The 21,695-nt window shown below is 40.9% G+C and overlaps 1 protein-coding gene across 1 annotated transcript in view; it reads left to right on the top strand.

The window, feature by feature from the left end:
• The window catches only part of Pak5 (p21 (RAC1) activated kinase 5), a 305,931-nt gene that overhangs the window by 280,197 nt on the left and 4,039 nt on the right, over positions 1-21,695 (top strand). The window contains exons 5-9 of the mRNA XM_006983961.4: positions 3,898-4,389; positions 7,466-7,599; positions 8,314-8,440; positions 18,902-19,027; positions 21,162-21,296. Coding sequence (XP_006984023.1) covers positions 3,898-4,389; positions 7,466-7,599; positions 8,314-8,440; positions 18,902-19,027; positions 21,162-21,296 — 1,014 coding nt within the window. The remainder of the gene's footprint in view (positions 1-3,897; positions 4,390-7,465; positions 7,600-8,313; positions 8,441-18,901; positions 19,028-21,161; positions 21,297-21,695) is intronic.

Raw genomic sequence — 21,695 nt, 5'->3', positions numbered from 1 at the left:
ACCACTCCCAAATACAGACAAGTTAGAGGAATGAGTACAGATGTCAAGAGCATGCAAGACGGGGAGGTGGTCACATCATAGGAAAGCAACTAGGCTTCTCTTTGTAAAAGAGCATACAGATGAAAGCTGGGGCATCAGTGTCACTGATACAAAGTTGATTTTGACCAAAGCAAACCTGAAAATAACGAGTTGTGTACATAGATGATCAATTCACTTTTCTGAGGCAACCACTTTTTTTGTATATTTAGGAGACTTTTCTAAGACAAGACTGTTAAGAACAAGAATACAACTATAGTTTTTCTTTCAGCCCATTCCCATAGACCTTATCATCCATTATTTTCTGGTCCAATTTTTTTTATTTTCCTCCAGGCTACTCAGAAACACAGGGTCCCAGATGAACATTATGGCATGCCTTATCTCTGTCATTGTCAACTCACACGCTGCCCTCCTCTGCCCACTCCCCATCCCCCATCATCAAAGCCTGTCTCAGTGAACTTATGTAGGACCCAGGTGACAAATAACTCAGAGGAGGTTGGCACTTCCATTCTACTGCCTTAGTAGCTTTAAGGCTTTTGTCTGACTTCCTTCAACATACTATGCCTCAGTCCTCTTATAAAAATAGAGAAAACACTTATGGGTCTTATTGTTTAAAGTGAGGTTGAAATGCCATGATGTGCTTGGAGTACTTAGAACAGTCCTCAATACCTGGTAAGCACTCAACAAATGCTGTCATTTGCTGTTTATTTTTTCCTGCAAGAACAGATTTTTAACAGAGTAGTACATAGGAAGGGAGCCCAACTTTGGCCCCAAGGAAATGCCAGGGCATTTTAATCACAAGGAAGAGCCCCAGCTTTGATTAAACAGATCAGGTAGGTAGCAAGTAATGGTGGGAATGTCATGGCAGGCCAGAAATCAGATCTGGGTGCCAATGTGCTATGGGTCCAGGACATTCAGAAACCTGCTTCTGTGAATACAGGATAGACCTCAGCAGAAGTGGCAGGTCCTATGATCCTCTTGGGAGTGTGGGAGCATTGGCCTGAGTTGCTTGCAGGATATTTTATCTTCCCAAGCCTTAACTTTATTGAAAACAAAACAATTAAAAGGAATGAGGCCTTTCCCAAAGGCATGAGCTAGTAACATCCTCCATCATTGCAGGTGGTTAAGATGAAAGTGAAGGCTGCAGTTCAGTGACCCTGTGGTCCCAGGGGATCACTCCTGCACTTTTCCCTTGGAAAGGCTGATTGTCTGCTCTCAGCCCCTTGAATGGATGGATAAAGGCCCCGAGGAGAGATCACGTGTTCACTTGCCTGAAGCAGACAGTTATTTTTCTGAGTCACTTGGTTTGGTTCTAAAACTGTCTCTTGTGGCTGTGGTGGTTCCTCGTTGCTTTTTTTAAGAGTCTGCACCTCTTTCCAGCAGCCATGAAAGACAATTGCATATTCTTATCTAAAATACCTAATTTCAAAGACATTTAGCTCTCAGAAAACAATTCTGTCTTGTCTGTACGAGGAAATTGTCCCTTTCATGCAGGCGTGGGTATTCTTTTTTTTATTCCACAAGCTACTTGCTCAGAGTGGATCCTAATAATGCTGCTGACAGATGATAAAGGAGAAAATGACCCTAATGCAATGTGAAGTAGTGTTTATAATTTCTGCTGGCCGTGGCTTTGCTGTCTGTAATATACCTTTAGAGATCAGTTATACAGGCTCATGGAAGAGGAATGTAACTTTGTCTTAAGTATAAGAGAAAAAAAAAATCTCCCCATGAGGACTCTGGAAATTGGTGGCATTTGAGGCTCCAGGATCTGCTTTCAAAAATAAAAGTTTAAGACCTTATTTGGCCTTCCTGCTGGCCTTGCTGGTGAGCCTGACCTTGGTTAATGAGAGTTAATGTAAAGCAAGATACTAATTGTTTTTACAGTGATATTCCTCTATTCTGCTCCCATTACACACACACACACACACACACACACACACACACACACACACACACACACAGAGAGAGAGAGAGAGAGAGAGACAGAGAGAGAGAGAAAGAGAGACAGAGAGAGACAGAGACAGAGACAGAGAGAGAAACAGAGACAGAATCTTGTATAGACATAGGGTCTTAGAAATCCCATTTTCTAATAGAGTAAGTTAACTATAACACATCATTCAATGTATTATGTTTTAAAGCTCTGTCTTATTGTTTTCATGAACTATGAACCAATAGCTGAGGAGCTCCCATGGAACTGGACCAGGCCCTCTGGATAAGTGAGATAGTCAATTAGCTTGAACTATTTAAGAAGCCCCAGGCAGTAGGACTGGGACCTGTCCTTAGTGCATGAGCTGGCTTTTTGGAACCTAGGGCCTATGCTGGAACACTTTGCTCAGCCTAAGTGAAGGGAGGAAGGGACTGGACCTGCCTCAACTGAATCTACCAGGCTGAGCTGAATCCCCAGGGGAGTCCTTGCCTTGGAGGAGGTAGGAATGGGAGGTAGGCTGGGGGGAAGGAGGGAGGGGGGAGGGGAGAGGAGAGAGGACAGGAGAATCTGTGGCTGATATGTAAATTAAATTAATTATAAAATTAAAAAAAGAACTTAATATGCAGGAACATATGTGACACTGATATGTTGTACATCTGTAAATGTTATCTAGTTTTATTGTTCTTGAGGTTATTATTTTCTTTTATGTTGCCATTATTGTACTAAGTACTTTATAGAATGTAACAGTACATGAAATTTATTGTCCCATCACCATTTAAATCCTTTTATATCTACACAATCGTCTAGAGTTCCCTACAATCTAAGGAATGAGATGTTAATATTTTTACCATTATTTCATTTTACAAATGAGAAAACTGAGGCTCAGAGATGCTGAGTGTTTTGACTGAAGCTATCAGAGTCATAACATACTAATTATGTTCCTCTGTATGCGAGTAGTGGCTCCATCTGAGTGGAGTGCTGTGTCCCTGAAGTTGGAATAGCTAACTTTTGCATGTGTCTTCATCTGGCCCGTCAGAATCCCCCTCTATAGGCCAAGCACTGTGACAGGGACGGTTCCTATCCCCGTCAACATCAGCATGGTGACAGACAGGAACTCGGGAAAGCCTTCCTTCTAGATGAATGGTCTTCTCTGCAGGCTTCTTAAGTGCTCACATGACAGAGCAGTTGAAGGAGGGCAGAACAAGCGATTTCAGTGAGATAAACTCTGCCACAAGCCTGGGGACAGTGGAGTGGACACAGCAATGATCCCTTTGCTGGTTTCCTCGCCCTTCCGTGCCCTGCTTGTCCTCTTCCTTCTTCCCTACCAAGTTCCCTCAACCCTGCCTTGCAAAGCCAACGGGGAGTGGTCTTTCCAGGAATCTTGTTGAAGGCTGGCCAAGGCCAAATATTCTTTTCTCATAAATACCTGCAATTTTTCTTTACTCTCAATTATAGTTGAACTTACTTGGTGAAAATGTCATAATTTTACTTTACACTTCACATGGAAGCAAAGGCTGTTTAGCTCCAGGAGCCATGTTTTACCTTTTATAGATAAAGGTACTGACTGTGTTGTGTGTATGAATGTCACATACCTTCAAGGAAATAAGTTTGGAAGCATGGGGAAAGTCTCCTTCCTACCTCTGAAATTTCTCCCCAAATGCTGGCTGAGATCCAATGTCCATCATGGGGTCTTTCCTTCATACTTAGGGCATAAACAAAACATATATCTTGGATAAGGAACATACGGATCAAATCAGCCCTTGGTTGGAGGTAGGAGTAGAGAGCATGGGTATGGGAAGGCTCTTTCCTGGGTGTAGCTGGTAATTGTAGCTGTGCAGCTAGATCCTGTCAGTATTGCCTCTTCTCTTTCTTCTGCCAGCTCTAGACTTCAGATTCATATCTGGTAAATGCTGCCCATCTATCTGTCTTCCCAGGTGGATTATGATCGAGCACAGATGGTCTTCAGTCCTCCACTGTCAGGGTCTGACACCTACCCCAGAGGCCCCACCAAACTACCTCAAAGTCAAAGCAAATCAGGCTATTCTTCAAGCAGCCACCAGTACCCTTCTGGGTACCACAAAGCCTCCCTGTACCACCATCCCTCCCTGCAAACCAGTTCTCAGTACATCTCCACCGCTTCTTACTTGAGTTCTCTCAGCATCTCCTCCAGCACCTACCCTCCACCTAGCTGGGGCTCCTCCTCAGACCAGCAGCCCTCTAGGGTATCCCATGAACAGTTCCGAGCTGCCCTGCAACTTGTGGTCAGCCCAGGAGACCCCAGGGAATATTTGGATAACTTTATCAAAATCGGAGAAGGGTCGACAGGCATTGTGTGCATTGCAACTGAGAAGCATACAGGAAAGCAAGTGGCGGTGAAGAAAATGGACCTCCGGAAGCAACAAAGACGGGAACTCCTTTTTAATGAGGTAAATGCTGTGTTTGGATTGCCTCTTTCTTATGTTGATGTAACATTTGCTTCCTATCTCCAAGGCAGTATATATAGGGGCTGGGAAGAAAATTCAGTTAGTGAAGTGCTTGCTATGGAAGCACCAAGCCCTAAGTTCTTTTCCCAGAACTCAGGTAAAACAACAACAAAAACAAACACAAAAACTGGCATGGTGATGTGTGCAAATAATTCCAGTGCTGCGGGATCTTCAATTTTGTACTTGCTCCAATCTGGTGCTTTCTGGCCAGACAGCCTAGACTATTGGTGAGCCCTGGCTAGTGAGAGACTCTGCCTCAAAAACACACAATCACACTCCTGGAAATGACACTCAAAGTTGTACTTTATCCTCCATATACCTGTCATACCCATGTGCACACCACTACACACACACACACACACACACACACACAGAGAGAGAGAGAGAGAGAGAGAGAGAGAGAGAGAGAGAGAAACAGAGAGACAGAGACAGAGAGACAGAGAGACAGAACAGACACAGAGAAACAGAGAGAGACTCACACAGAGAAATAGTATGTTTTCAGACATAGAATGACCCTGAAAATAGAAAGGCAAAACCAGCATTCCCCTGTAATCTTTCCTCTAGTCTTGTTCTATGCATGCATGGCTGTTCTTTTTATAAAGTGCTCCATATGTATCAGCCACTGTGCTAAGCACCAACCTCGCTGAGCAACAATCCTCTGACCATAGAAAGGTGTTGTTATTATTTGAGAGACAAACAACCCAGATTGGTTGAATAACTAGATAACTAGCTGAGGTTTATATGGCTAGTTGACTGTGAAGCCAGGTTTAGAGGGCTATCTAACAGATTCCAGAATTCATACTGTGTTGTCTATCTCTGTGTGTTTACTCACGACTCAGTATTTCTGGAGAGTCTGTCAACACTAAACTCCATACCTACTCATGTTCTTTGTATAAAGGATAGATGTAGTGCTTACATTTTATCTACACATGTTCTCCTATGCATGATATATCATTTCTAGATTGCTTATAATATTTAACACAATGCAAATGCTATGTAAATATTTGTTAGATGATATCATTTATAGAATCACAAGGAGAAAAAGTCTGTACAGCACATACTCATTTTAAAAACTACCTTTCAGAAATGTTGGTTTGATTGAAGGAATATGTAACTCATGAATATAAAAGGCCTCCAACCATATACATACATATATAACCATAACCCCACAACCAAGCAATGATGACTTACATTAATATTTTAGTATTTTTTCTCATATATTTCTATTTATTTCTCTTCTATTTGGGATAATACTATACATGTAGCTTGATAGCTTCCTATTTTAACTTGCTTAATTTAGAATTTAATTTCATATTAATAAAGTTTTAGAAAATACATTGTTGTATTTGAATATACCAAGCATATCATTTCAATGGCCTCAAATTCTTCCATCATATATATAAAAAATACTCATTAAAGCAATCTCTGATTTATACTGTTTTCAGTGAGAACTGTTTGCTCCATGTTTTGTAATCTTACTAGTTTCATAAAGTAGAATGAACAAGAATGAACACATAAATATATGTAATTTTTAGAGAATTAATATATAATGTTTTTAGAAAGTATCAGTTTGGGCCTTTAGTAACAGTCCTCTGTCACATTTACTGGCATTATTAGATGTTACATTATCTCTGCTGATCTGGTAGACATGGACAAATATTATTATTTTAATAAGAATTTTATTGCTAGCTGTCTAAATTTATTTTTATATATTTACATGCCATTTAAACTATTCTTTGAATCATACATCTTTTTTTGCTTTTCCATTAGAGTTGTGGCATTTGCTTTATTGATAATAATAATTGAGACATCAATTTTATTGTATTTGTTGTATATGTACAGATCAAATTATTATATTTGTTATATATGTATCAATTAGGAGCTTTAAAATAGGTGAGAAGATATGAGTACCTTTAACAAAAACCCCAGCATTTTGGAGAATTGTCCCTTTAATAGCTTTATTAGCAATGGGGGGATAGATGATTTGACAGAGATATCAGTCTCTGTCAAAGAATGTGCAGTCCACACCTCCAGAATAATCTATGGTGGCTTGAGACCTTTGACATTCTGTTGGGAGTATTCTCAATTCTCTTATAAGTGTACAGAAGTAAACTGGTCCATGAACACTGTACCAGTGTTCTTAGCTACATTTGAAACCTCATCAATAGAGGCTCCATGAAGGCACAAGAGCCTCCCACATCTCTAGTTCCCACAAGATGCTCATTTCTTATGGAAGTCCTGGAAGCCACAGAGTGCTCCAAACAGGTGCACTTAAACAGCTTCCCTATATCCTGTTTCTCATTCTCAGAATGTTTTTTCTAAATCACAGTACTAGAGCAGATGGGCATGACTTACTACTTAGCACAAACTCTGAAAATCAGCTACAAGCAGCCACAAGGCAATAATTGCCAGGTACTCTTTCCAACAAGTAGGCTCAGTTTGGTCTTTAACTTTTTAAAAAGCCTACAGTGTATTTAATTTTACCATCTAAATAAGTTCTTTTTATTCAGGCCAGTTCTCCTTCAGATCCATCCTAAGTCAAGCCGGTGTCTTACAGCTCCTCTAATTGTTCACTTTGTGGACATCAGTTACCACCCACTTTACAGCTTACTGTGACTCCTTGGTAGGTTGGCCCACAGTAAAGTACAGATAGTGATCTATACAAGCCCTTTTGTCTAATTGAATTTCCCCAAATGCCAAAGTAAACTTCCTCTTTGACAAATTTTGCTATATATATATTAATGTTTTCCCTTCTCCCCCTGCCCCCAACTTCCACCTTTTCTCCCATGTCCCATTTGTCTCATTTCTTATCTTTCCGATGTCTGTTTGGCCTGTCATTTTTTTCACAAGTATATTCACTTGATTCATTTCTACTATCACTAACTACTGTTGATGCCTCTTATCTACAGTAGATCCCTGAAGAAATTCCTCAGCACTCAAAATATTGATGTGGCCACAAGAGAAAACACAGCCAGATTTCACCAGCAAAAGTAAATATGTATCTTTCTCACTCATCCAGGTTGTGATAATGCGTGATTACCACCATGACAATGTAGTTGATATGTATAACAGCTACCTTGTTGGAGATGAGCTCTGGGTGGTCATGGAGTTTCTAGAAGGTGGTGCCTTGACAGACATTGTCACTCATACCAGGTAAGACAGATGAGTCAAAGTACTACTTCAATAACTTCCTCCATAATTTCTTCACAAATTATTGATACTGTGTACTCAAGAAATACAACCCCTAGAGTGCTCATTATAAAATCATGCATACATAGACCATTAATTAAATTAATTCACACACGCACTCTGGATGTCACCAGTACACACTGATTCAATTTCAGAAGCCTACTGAGAATGCCATTTTAGTAACAAACAGCAGAACTTCTCAACACTAACATAGAGTTTACTAACAGAGTTTTATCCTCCTGAGTTGCTCTGCCATGTTCTTATTGCTAACTCTACCAGGGCTGCCTAAGGACAGAAGAGAACAGCAGAAAATCAAATTTTTATGTTACTTCACTAAATTGAACCTGTTAGGAAATAAATATTCCTCAATTCTAGTTGAATTTAACATGATTGTCTTCAGTATGAGAGTTCACTGACATGAATTTGCACTAATTCCACAAAGCTAACAAGTGTGGTCACTTTCCTTTGACTTATATTGTGCCCCTGAAATGCTCAGTGCCAGGATTTATTCTGTAATAATCATGTCCCAGTTACTTCATTTCCTTTATTTGGAGATTTTCTGGACAAGGGCTAGAGACATACACTAGTTCTCCAAAAACCTAAGAAAGTGGCACCCCTTGAGTATTAGAAAGCTGTACCTAAACCTGTCTTGATCCTTACATGTTATTTCCTTTCTAGAATGAATGAAGAACAGATAGCTACTGTCTGTCTATCAGTTCTGAAAGCCCTCTCCTACCTTCATAACCAAGGAGTGATTCACAGGGACATAAAGAGTGACTCCATCCTCCTGACAAGTGATGGCCGGGTAAGGTTTTCATGTTGGGTCCCCTTCAGTTGAATTTGTCAGATTGCCTGTCATGGGCATTATTCTATAAAGCACACTTTCTCACAATTCTAATTTTTGTTAGTCACATATCACCCACTCCACTTCCCAGAACTCACAAAGAGGAAATTGCCTTTCCTCTGTATCATCCTGTTACTCAGAATTACTGGTGACCTGAAATTGATGAAGAATTTGTATCTTCTACAATGAGAGTAGGAAGTAATGGAGACTATGGGAATTTCTTTTATCTTTCCACTGTATTCTTTTTTTGCTAGATAAGAGGAGCTGGCTGTTATTTAGCTGTATCTACTCTCTTCCTTTGAATATGCCTAGCTTTGAGATCTCCAAGTCCCTGTGAGAAACAGATGACCAAGTCTTCTTGACTAATTTGAGAAATCATTATTGAAGATAGTTTACTAATATGTGAACAGACATAGAAAAATCATAACAAACAAGCCAGGAAGATGAGTGTAGTATTCTGAAGTAGACCACCATTGTTTTTACACCATGCTGAAGAGTTTGTTAAATTTGGGGCTGCTGGATAGGAGCTCTGATTTTTGGTAGAAGTCAGAATATCATTAATTTGCAGGATGAAGCTTGAGAATAAATGTCCCCTTCACTCTACTCATTGTTTCCAATCTCATAGAAGTGTCTGTGTGGTCAGTGTATGCTGGTTTCAAAAGGCTCAAAGAATAAAAGCAAAGGCATCTTGTTTAAAAGGGCAAAGAAAAAGCATTTATTGTACTATGTTTCTCTGCCTAGACTTCTGCATTTCTCATCAAAATAATCTACATAAGAAATTCTGTTGAAGGACAGAAGTCAACAGAATATAGGCTATGTGAAAGCCAGAAATATAGCAAACTCACATTTCAAGGACATTTTAGGGAGAAGAGTCTTGACACATAGATTGTCACTATGTAGGCCCTTCTCACACCTCTGTTATTCTCACCAGAGGAAATGAGTTGGGGGTGAAGGTAACCAGAATCTCTTCAAGGTATCTGTGTTTTATAATCCAGGAACTTCAGAGAGATGAAAAATGTCTGTGTCATATCATAATTTGCTGAAGAACAATCAGAGATGAGCTGGGAGAAACTACCCACCCACTTGGGCTTATCTAGTTTTATTTTCAAAAGCATCTAAGTTTTATTATAGATAAATTAGTAAATTTCATAAACTGCAGAGGACAAAGATCACTCATAATCCTATTACTTAGTTTCCATGTTTCTATGTACATGTATATATGATTATGATTTGAGGATTATGGATAAATAGTTTTAATTATTATTTTTGTCATTACTCCATTTAAAACTTTTTTAAAGGAACATTACAAGAACATGCATAAGTCAGCTTTGTTATACAACAAACCACTCAAGACTAAGTGGCTTAAAACACTCATCATGTATTTATTCAGAAATGTGTGGGTCAATAGTTGAGTTTCATCAGCTAGGACAACTGGTCTCTGCTCCATATGCCACCATATCCTCACACATGTGAGCAGCCTGCAGCTGATGGTCTCCATCACCTTCTTGTAGTTGCTGGTTTTCAATCAGGCTGGAGTGAAGTTTCTCCCAGCACAGCTCTCTGATCATTCTTCAGCAAATTTTGATGAGACATGAACATATTCCATATGGCAAATGTTATCTCTACCCCATTCTGAAGCAGCCAATAAGAAAGTGACGGAGACCATCAGTTGCAGGCTGATCACAAGCTGATGGTCTCCATATGTTTTGTAGTTGTCTGGCTTTCAGTAGGGATAGAGTGCTAATGGGGTCTTGTGTCACCCATCTCCCAGTAGAATTGCCCTGCATAATTCACATATTTCTTGTGACAGTGTTCCCAAAAAGTATCATGAGGGGCAAACCCCGATACAGATGCAATGCATACATGTGTGCATTACAATTCTCACATTATGTCATCTTAGCTAAAGGAAGCCACACTTTCAACCAAGCTCAAATTCAAGGGATGGAGAATAAACTGCCCTTCTTGCTTTTTCTGAATACACATATATGTAATGTGTCTGTGGGTGCTCCCATGTATGTGTGTGTGTGAGTGTGTGCATGCTGGTACATGTGATTATGTGCATGCATGCATGTGACAGCCTAAGTCTGATGTTTGGGAACATTCCTTAACTGCTTTCCCCTTTCTTCGAGGCAAGGTCTCTCAATTGAACCCAGAGCTTGTGGGCATAAGTTTCTATCCCCACAAGCAGCTCCCACATAACCACACAGAAGCTTAATATTAATTATAAATGCTCAGCTAAAAGCTCAGGCTTGTTACTAGCTAACTCTTATATTTAAGTTAACCCATATTTGTCATCTATGCTTTGCCACATGGCTTGGTGTCTTTTCTCAGTATGGCATGTCCATCTTGCTTCTTTCTGCATCTGTTCCCAACTCCCAAGATTCTGCCCTTCTTCCCAGCATCCTCCTAGGCTGGCTCTCCCACCCAATCTCTTTCTGCCCAGCTATAGACCAGTCAGATCTTTATTAACCAATGAAAGTAATACATATTTACAGTGTACAAAGATTGTTCCACAGCAAGAGCTTGCTGATATGACTAGTTTAGCTAACCGGCTTGCCCCATGGGATTCCTTGTCTCCACCTTTCAATGTTGGAATTACAGGAGGGCCATCATGCTCATGTGGCATTTATATGGGTTCTGTGGACCTTACTTACTGTCCTAAGACTTGCAGAACAAGTGCTTCATTTTCTCAGCCCTTGCCCCAGTCTTCAACAGCTCCTCTTGATGGGATAAAGTACAAAGTCATACTATACTGCAAAGGGATGCAAGGAAAAAAAATGCATGTTTATAAAGAAGAGGAAGTATAGGAAGAGGGCAAGAATCCACCCCATCTGACTCAGAAAGCACGTACGTAAGACCTCATAAACACAAATCACATCAAACACTAAAGCAGTCCATGAGTCACCTCTGACAATGGTACTTGAAAAAACAAAAACTCAGGGCAGTTTCAGGCTAAGCACTTTCCCTGTGTCTGGAGATTGGCAGTGGAGCGTCTTGCTGGAAACATCTGATTTGAAGTCACTCGGGGGAGTAAAATAATAGGACAGCATTTAATCAGCTTAATTAAAAAAATTTTTACCTCTGTTCAATATACAAGATTATTAATCTACTCAGTTGCTATTCTCAAGGGCAGAACCTGTGTCTCAAGCATCCCTGCACCTCTGTGTACCCAGCAGAGCATACAGGAACAGGAACATTGTGAATGCTACTAAGCCTGATGATCTGTGCCTGCATTATTTTATGAATGCTTATTATGTGCTAGGAATGTAGAGATCCTAAGGATGAACAAGAGAAAGTCCTTATTTCATTAAGCTACATCATTTGGGATGTAGGAATGTAATAATAATAAACCCACAGATAAAGTAATAAATAATGTGACTATTTTATTGCCTTGCTGGGAAAGATAGCTCAGTAGATAAAATGCTTCCTGCAAAAATATGAAAATATGAATTAAGATCTCTAGAATCCCCATAAAAAGCCAGGCATAGTGATGCATCTTTGTAATCCCAGAAGTAGGAGATAGAGACAGGAGGATCCAAGGGCTTGCTGTCCAGCCAGACTACCTAAGTGGTGAACCTCAGGTTCAGTGAAAGATCCAATTTTAAAAAATAAGTGGAGAGAAACCAACAGAGTAAAACACCTAAGATTGACCTCCTGCCTCCTCACTTGCATGAACAGGTGTATGCAACCCTTCTCACTTTATGGAATAAATGTAAAGGACTTGTTCTATGCAGACTCTCAGACACCCTCCACAGGGTGAAATCTTAGTTAACCACAGTGATACCTTGCCAGGTAGCTAATTCCTGATTAGCTGTTTTCCCCTCCTTCTTATACTTACCTATTTCACTGCCAGGGCTTCTTACATTGCCCAAATAAGTGTCCTACCTGAATTTTTGCCTTGGAATGTGCTTTTGGAGGGAAATGCCAACTAATGGGGTGCATATAGATAATGTAATGTGTAGATGTATCCAACAGTCTTATTAAATAAGAAACACAGAAACAATGTAAAAGAGAAAGCCAAGAGGTCAGAGCTCAGAGCTAAAATCTCACCCTTCCTCCTGCTGTCCCAGCTTCCCGAAAAAGAGCTATTTCCTGTGTGTAAGTTGTTTTTCTAGTCATTCTGCCTACTCATTGGTTGTAAACCCAAACACGTGACTGCCTCATCACTGTCTGAATGTACACCCCCCTAGGTCTTAAAGGCATATGTCTCCAATGCTGGCTGTATCCCTGAACACACAGAGATCTATGGGATTAAAGGCGTGTGCCACCACCGCCACACTCTGTCTATGGCTCTAATAGCTCTGACCCCCGGGCAACTTTATTTATTAACATACAATCAAAATCACATTTCAGTACAATTAGAATACCACCACAGTAATGAATCTAAGTTCATCCCCCACATAACTTGAAGGAGGAATAAAGGATAAATGGCAACAGACCATCAACCAGTGCCTTATGACCACTCCACTCCCTCATTAATATGTCACCAACACTCAGCAGGAATCCAGTGTCTCCTCACCGAGGATGTGCCCCTAGTATTTGTTGTCTTCAGCTACTCATTGAATGGATTGATATTATTAGTCATGTTCCCTTTGCCACTTTTTGTTTCATTTCTTAAGTAGCATTTTACAATTAAAAGATGGCGTAAAGATAGTTACACAGAGGCAATTCTTAAATAAACAAAGATTGGGGCATATGAAATAACTTGCTGTCTCTGAAACTTGCCCTGATCTCCATCTATGTCCCCTTCCTGTTAGTCTTCAGAAGGAGGGTGTCCCAGTATAGGACACATCATAAAAAGTCCTAGGATCTGCTTTCAGATCTCATTTATCAATGTTCTAAAGCTTTGGAAAAGTAATGTCCAACTCTGTGTGTTCTGTCTGATGGTAGAAGAAATGAGACTCTGAGTTAGTCTATGATCTCCTTCCTCTCCTCTTGGAGTTGGTGTTAAATGAAGTGGACCTCAAGCAGTGATGCTTTCGCCATCATCAAACCGCCCCTTTTTATGACTTATCTCAGTTTTGTTGTCTCTTGCCATTGCTCTTTGTAAAGCAGAAGTTTTCATAGTTTAGTGAGCATCAGAAACCAGTAGAAAACATTAAAATAAAACCACTTTCTTGGGTCCTGCCTCTAGGGATGGTAATTTAACTAGGGTTGGTGGTACCCAGGAACCTTCATGAATAACAAACCGCCAAATGATACGGAGGTTACACATGTTAAGTGCTATTGCTTTGTAGGAAGCACCCAAGAAGTATTCACAAAGGTAGCTACCTATGGCCTTAAAACATGCAGGATAGGCTGAATTCCCTAGTTTACCCAATTATAGAGCAAGAATTTTTATAATTTATTTTTATATCTACAACTATCCTGGAATGGACTTTCTTTTGCACTTTCCTCTACCCTTCATCCTTTCGTGGAGCCCATTTCCTAGATAGGACATGTTGGGGGTGGCTGGGATAGCAGACCAGAGAGCAGCCCTTTCTGAACTCTAAATTCTGAGGTCCTTAGAATGTTCTTTTGTAATGAGCCACATCCCCTTGGGGTAGGGCAGTGCACTTCTCTCAGCATAACTGCATTAAGGAGACATGATGGTTTACTAAGTACCCATGCCATACAATTCCATCTAAAACAAGGCTTAGCTTAGAGCCGTGTGATTTGCTTCTAAGATCTGCCCACAGTGCTCTATTATACTTATATTTGAGTTCTCATTATCTACTTGCAGATTTATTTGGGCAAATGTTGTGTGCAATTATGCTTTTTTAGAAAACTGTCTCTTTTCTGTACTAGGATGAAGTTTTTTTTTTTTTTTTTTTTTTATTGTTTTGGGTTTTTTTTTTTTTCCATCATACCAAAGCACTAACACTCCTGCAGGAGAAGAATGGGCCTAACTACCAAGCATCAAGTTTCAATTCCTTAACTCACACATTTGGTCAGGGAAATAATTATTAGGATCCGAGTTTTGGGAAGGTGTGGGATTTTTTATGTCAGCATAGAGAAACCCATAGTAAGATACTGAGATTAAAAACTTCTAGAGTCCAAATGCTCAAAATTCCTCTCCTTTATCATTCAAGTTTCTGGTATGTATAGGCAAACGAAAAGTGTTGCCATAATTTTGGCCACTCATCTTTGATCTATATGACACTCACAAAATAGAATAGTACTCATCTGTTAAGAAAAACAAAATTATGGGCTTTAGAAACACCTAAACCTACACCACATATATGTACTTGAAGACACATAGACATGCACACAAACACATATATATGCACACAGAGAGAAGCATGATGATGTTCTAAAGCTTACCCAGACTTCTCTAAAATGTACTTCTTACTAGGTTCTTTTTTAAATTTTCTATTTTAATTTAAGGAGTAATTTAAACACTGTCAGTCAACACTGAACTCTATTACTTCAAAGTATAGCTGACATCATTAAAAATTCAGTCTTTCAGATTTAAACACCACCTCCTTCCTCTTGCCTCCTACCTCCTCTCTTTCCTGTAGTGGCCTCTGGGAGCAAGAAGAATATGATATGTGGGACCTCAGGGTGAGGGAGGTTGGTTCATAGTTCATGAATTTCCAGTAGTTTGGCTATTTGTCTCTGTGCTTTTTTTCAATCATGGTCTCAATATCTCTCGTTTATACAATCCCTCCTCTCTCTCACCGTTTGAGTTCCCAGAGCTCCACCTGGGGCTCGGCCGTGGATCTCTGCATCTGCTTCTATCAGATACTGGATGAGAGTTCTATCATGACAGCCAGGGTGTTCAGCCATCCGATCACCAGAGCAGGTCAGCTCAGGCACTCTCTCGACCATTGCCAGTAGTCTACAGTGGAGGTATCTTTGTGGATTTCTGGGGACCTCTCTAGCACTCTGCTTCTTCCTATTCCTCTGGGGTCTTCATTCATCATGGTATCTCCCTCTCCATTCTCCCATTCTGCTCCTGATCCAGCTGGCATAAAAATCGACATGTGGATCAGGAGACCCACATTCTTATTCTCTTGTCCTTGTCTTAGTAAACCTGGATTCTCTTGATTCCTGGCTTAGTGTCCACTGGATATTAATTGGTCCATTGGGGGCTGGGCTGTTCAGGGGAATACATCTTCAGAATATCAAGTCTCAAGCCTCTTGTTCCAAGTGTTAAAAGCTTTTCTTTTGGATGAGAACCATATTCCTGGGCAAGTTTATTCTCACACCAAGATTTGAAGAAACGTCTGGATGCCTGAACATAGCTTACAAACTGTAGAAGTCAGCATTCCTTTCCCAAGCCTACTTCTATCCACACCATGGGTTCTCTTTCCAAGGAAGAGCCAGAGCTAATACCAAACTGATTTTCAGGGGTATATCTACACTAATTGTTAAAATGTTGTAATAATTTCATGCTAGTTTACTATAGCTACTGCTTCAAGCTCTTAGATTATCCTTGGTGGCCCCAACCACTCCTAAGGACTTACCTAACCCCATTGAAAATGGTGGTCACCCATCCAGACTCTAGATCCTTGAGATTGTGTGTGTGTGTGTGTGTGTGTGTGTGTGTGTGTGTGTGTGTGTGTGTGTATTCTGAAACAAAGATAGAGATTTTTTCCCCATAGTTTGTGCAGACATATATGCTACAAACAGTCCTGATACCTACTCTCATTTACAAGGGAGTTTGGAAATGACTTGTTAGAAAGGAGAATGAGGCACAGCACAATATCACTGTTTTCTCTCCCCTTCTGCAAAGAACCCCAGATTAAAAGTGGTAGACTGGATGGAGTCAGCAATTGGCTGACTGGGATAAGCCTTAGAGTTGTTGGAGGACTGAGTAGTGTAGTAGGACAGGCCCATAGGGTCAAGGACATTGGCTTAAACCATTTGCCAAGGCATGCATGTAACATATTTCTTTATGAGCCAACCTTGAGTCTGCCTGAGGGCCTAGCAACAGGTGCTGACAAATAAACACCATGAAAAAAAGCAACTTAGAGGAAGAAAGAATTTATTTGGCTTATACTTGCAGATCAAGACTAATCACTGGGAAAAAACCAGGGCAGAAACTCAAAGCAAGTATGTGGGGGCACTAATCATGAAGGAGGACTGCTTGCTGCTCACTTTCACACTTGCTATCTCACAGGATCATGTTTACCTAGCTTTCATTCCTCTCTACCACAGTCCTCTTAGAGAATGACAGTACAGATTGTGGACCAGCCATCACTACTACAGCACGCTCTTCATACTCTATGAGACATTCTGTGGTAGGAGTCTTGATGTCATTCTTTTAAAAAAGTTAAGTTATACTTATTTATTTGGTATGAGAGTAGGCACATATCACAACATGGTGTAGCAATCATAGGATAGCTTACTGGAATGAATTATCTCCTTCCATCATCTGGGTCCTGGGGAGCAAACTCAAATTGTCAGGACTGGTGACAAGTGTATTTACCCACTGAGCCATCTTCCCAGTCCTTGAGTTCATTTTTTACATCCTTGCATTTCTTCTATAGCCCAGGACCACCTGCTGAGGAATGGTGCCACCACAGTGGGCTGGGTCCTGCCATATCAGTGAATAGTCAAGATAATTCCCCATAGATGTGCCACGGGCCAATCTGATCTAGACAACTCCTCATTGAGGCCACCCTCTCAGATGATTGTAGGCTGTGTCACGTTGACAATTAAAGATAACTACAATATGAAACATATGACTGTGTACCCATAGTTACAAATAAGATTAAATTCTGAGGTCTTACACCACACACACACACACACACACACACACACACACACACACACACACCTAACTAACTAATGAATGAATGAAAATTGTAAATAGATTTTTAAAGCTTTATGGGGTGAGGAGATTGCTTAATAAGTAATATGCCTGTGCAAGCATGAGGACCTGAGTTCAGATCCCCAGACCCAAGACAAAAGCTGGGCTTGGCTGTGCATGACTGTAGTCCTCGCACTGGGTGGCAGAGGTGAGAGGATCCTGGAGTTTCTAGCCCAATTAGGGAGCTCCAAATTCAATAAGAGCCCCTGTCTCAAAAGATGGTAGAGTATGACAGAGAGAGATACCATCCATTGACCTCTGGTCTCCATGAGTATACACACAAGGTACACACACACACACACACACACACACACACACACACACACACACACATACACACACACACCACATTTTTAATTATCAAAATTCCTGTAGAGTTATGTCATAATAACTGAAGATGCAAGGGGAGGGGCTTCTGTTGTCCTAGACAAGTACTGTGCCGCTTAGCTAAACTCCTAGTTAAAAGTACAAGGTTGGATAGAGAAGGAAAAAAACAGTATCTAGCAAGAGTATATGGAAAGGAGTGGTACCTGCAACTAGGAATCTGAGGATACCAAATACTTAAAGCGAGTGCAGCAGAAGGAGATCCTGGAGAAAGGTTGAGAGAAGCTCAGAAGAATGTATGAAGAACAGCAAGAGATAATTCGTACCTGAAGGACAGAGTATACTTTAATCAACAATTTTAATATCTCATGGTCATTCTCAACCATCTCAAAGCAGTGCTGAAACTATCCACTTACTTGGATTCTGTTGTCACTAACAAGGGTAAGTTGCCCGTAGATATTCTGTCTATAAGACCATCTGTATTTCAGAGCAGGTCACCATGACTAGGAGCTGCGCCTTCCAGCAATAAACAGAGTCCTGGGTATTTAGTGTCTGTATATTAGCAGGTGTCTCACAGTGCAGTCTGTTCTGAAGTATGTTTTCAAGTCCACCAGAGTTCTTTGTAAGGATTTTCAGAGCACTGCATGATGTCAAAGACAAATAAGATAGCACACACACTGAGTCCTTGGGCTAACCACTTTAAATGCTTGGCAGCCAAGTGCTGACTCCCAGTCTACATGCCTAAATGTACACCTGCCTAGACATTCATGTTGGCAACTTTGATTACTGTGGGCAAAGGAGCTAAGAGCAAAGAGAAGGAAAGCTGGCACGGCAGTGTTATCTTGGCAACCGAGGTAATTGGAGATCGAAAATGTGGAAAAGATGGTGGCTGGTTGAGTCATCCCATGGTACATAAGAATCTAAATGTGTTCGACGCCAAGAATCTTAAGCTGTAGCAACATGAATCATATTTCTACAGAGAACATCAACTCGATTACACAAAAACAACATCTGTGGTGACATTGTGAGTTTGTGAAATATATTGTTTGGGGTATATTTAACTTGTAAAGATTACCTGTGTTTGTCTCATAATTTCATGAGAGATTAAAAAATCTGTAGGAGTTCAGATATTTGGAAGTCGAGACTGATAAGAAAGGTCCTGGCAACTTTGCTGTCTCTTAGTCCCAGTGACCAATTTGAATGACTTTCTTTGTCTCTATTTGCAGGCCTGCGTGTATATGTCTACTTCTCATGGGCAGTGTTTGCTAATTATTCCTATGCTACTTTCCTTTCCCTTTCAGATAAAGTTATCTGACTTTGGTTTCTGTGCTCAAGTTTCCAAAGAGGTGCCAAAAAGGAAATCACTGGTGGGTACCCCATACTGGATGGCACCCGAGGTGATCTCCAGGCTACCTTATGGGACAGAGGTAAGTAGGTGACAACCATAGTTTGGGGACAGAGGGCCCTGGGATCGTCTTAGGATCATCAGTGGTCCTGATGGGTAGATATGGGGCTTAAGGGACTTCTGACTCCATAGTTGATCCCTAACATTGGGGATCTGTTGGCTCAGAGTTGGCTGTGACAGAGGGAACACTGGTCCCACTGGGAACATCACCACAAAATTTACACAGTGGCTTTCCCTGAAAGGTAGAAAGGGAATCATGGAGTCACTAAATACTGGTCCCACTCCCAGTGGCAAGCTGTAAAGCAAAATAACTGGAATGGTGACTGCAGTCATCCTGAAATGCTTCAGAAAAGGGAAAGAAGTATAGAAAGTATGACTAGGAAGTAATGTTTGTGTATAGTAGAAATACAATAGAAAATTATGTATGTATATTGTAACATTCGAAATACAGCATAATTAAATGAGGGAGGGTGAGGCAGAGGCTTTCCAGGCAGAGAATAGTGTGAACAGAAGCTTGCAGGCACCATTCAAAGACTGAGCAGAGTGCTTCCATGCACTGTGGTTTAGATGGCGACAGCAAGTGGTTTGTACTGACGAGCGAAGAGCGATGCCTAATTGAACTTGGGCTTGGCTCACCTCTCATTTTCTGTGGCCTTGGATGAGGACCCATCTTGTTTTCTCACTGTGGTCCACAGAGATAAATCCTCAGCAACAGTAGCAAGAGATAGGGTAAGGATGCAGAGAGCAGATAAAGTGCAATGAGGTCATAGCAAGAGCCGGCTAGAGGGGTTGACAGAGCCACCGTCATGTCCTCTCCTCCTCCAGCCTTCCACTTCTTCACTCAGAACTGCTTGCCACCTCTTCCTTCTCTTCACTCCCTGAAAATAGTTTATGAAGCAGGATTTTGTGGGGGTTGATTTAAAATAATAAAAACAAAAGTGGAAAACCCCAAAGTAGGTGGGGAAAGAACTGTAAAACTCAGATTTGTAGAAGTATGAGAGTCCACCATGTGTGACACAAAGTAGATTCTCGAAATTTGTTTTAAACATGCCAAAGAGTTATCTCAATTTCTTATGGTTTACATATAACTTTCTTCTCTGGCTGTGACATCTTTTACCCTACTGATCGCCAAGGTTGATTCAGCTGACCTGATTGGTTAGGCAGGTGTCCCTTTGCTCCCTCACCACTCACCTCACCTCCCGAACCTTGGTTGAAGAGGACCACCTTCCCAGAATAGAGGAGGACTGGTCTTCAGCCAAGGGTATACGAGCAGCTGTGATCCCCTGATAGAACCTCCAAACAAGCTCTTTTTTTTCATAATGTAAAAGTTTGGGGTTTTGTTTTCTTCCTTCCTTCCTTCCTTCCTTCCTTCCTTCCTTCCTTCCTTCCTTCCTTCCTTCTTTCCTTCCTTCCTTCTTTCTTTCTTTCTTTCCTTCTCTCTCTCTCTCTCTCTCTCTCTCTCTCTCTCTCTCTCTCTCTCTCTCCCTCCTCCCTTCTTCCTTCCTTCCTTCCTTTCTTCCTTCCTTCCTTCCTTCCTTCCTTCCTTCCTTCCTTCCTTCCTTCCTTCCTTCCTCCCTCCTTCATTTCCTTCTTTCCTTTCTTTCATTTACCCTGGTATATAGTTAATACAGAGCTTAACAGGATAAAAATTAAAGCTCTAGACTTGAGAATGGTGAATTTTCACTTCTAATGAACTAGTAGAAACTTTACTAGTGTCATCTTTGAAAAGTCTACAGGGCCTAGGAAGCTGGATTGCCCCATGTTTAAGAGAGCATTACTGTTTTTGCAGAAGACCAAAGTTCAACTCACAATACCCACATCAGGCTGCTCACAGCTGCCTGTGACTCCAGTTCCAGAGGCCCTAACATCCTCTTTGGCCTCTGAGAGCACCTACCGTTACTTTTACACACACACACACACACACACACACACACACACACACACACACACAGTAAATCTCCTTTGAAAAGAAAGATGAGATAATTAGCAAAAAGGGTGATAATACAATTCATCATGTAAATTTGTGTCATAAAGTTTGAAATTAATTTGTGAAATTAATTAGTTTGTGAATAAATATGGATATTGGGTTTCACAACACAACCAGAGCTCTAGAATGTTCTCCATTCCTTACATAACTAGTAGATTGTGCCTAACAGGTGGACATCTGGTCCCTTGGGATCATGGTGATAGAGATGATTGATGGTGAGCCCCCCTATTTCAATGAGCCTCCTCTCCAAGCAATGCGGAGGATCCGGGACAGTTTACCTCCAAGAGTGAAGGACCTACACAAGGTGAGGATTGGTGTGTGCTGCTACGTCCAGAATAGTTACTGGATTTTTCAGCCTCCTTGTTCATTTAAAGACTGGCATTTCCAATATGGTGGGTCTGATTTGAGGGTAAGGGTTTGGATTTAATCATCTGGATTCAGATCTGTTTTTCTGTGTATTTATAGAGCAAGTGGCTCCAAGCCTTCAATCACACCTCCACACCTCCAATCTATAAATGGGGTGTCACCAGATCTTCTCTCAAAGAGCTAGTGAGAAGTGAATTGGGATTCTCCTTCCAGCATGTCATCACTGAGTAGTAGCTGGTACCTGAGGGGGACTTCTAATTGGTAGGAGTATCCAGATTTCTTGACTCTTGTAGAGCTTTCATTCTAATTAGAGAAGAAGGTAATACAATTTACACAA

This window comes from Peromyscus maniculatus, chromosome 4 (assembly GCF_049852395.1).
Source record: "Peromyscus maniculatus bairdii isolate BWxNUB_F1_BW_parent chromosome 4, HU_Pman_BW_mat_3.1, whole genome shotgun sequence".
Classification (NCBI taxonomy): Eukaryota; Metazoa; Chordata; class Mammalia; order Rodentia; family Cricetidae; genus Peromyscus; species Peromyscus maniculatus.
The sequence above is the reverse complement of the archived record's forward strand: the minus strand, read 5'-3'. Positions and strand labels throughout refer to the sequence as shown.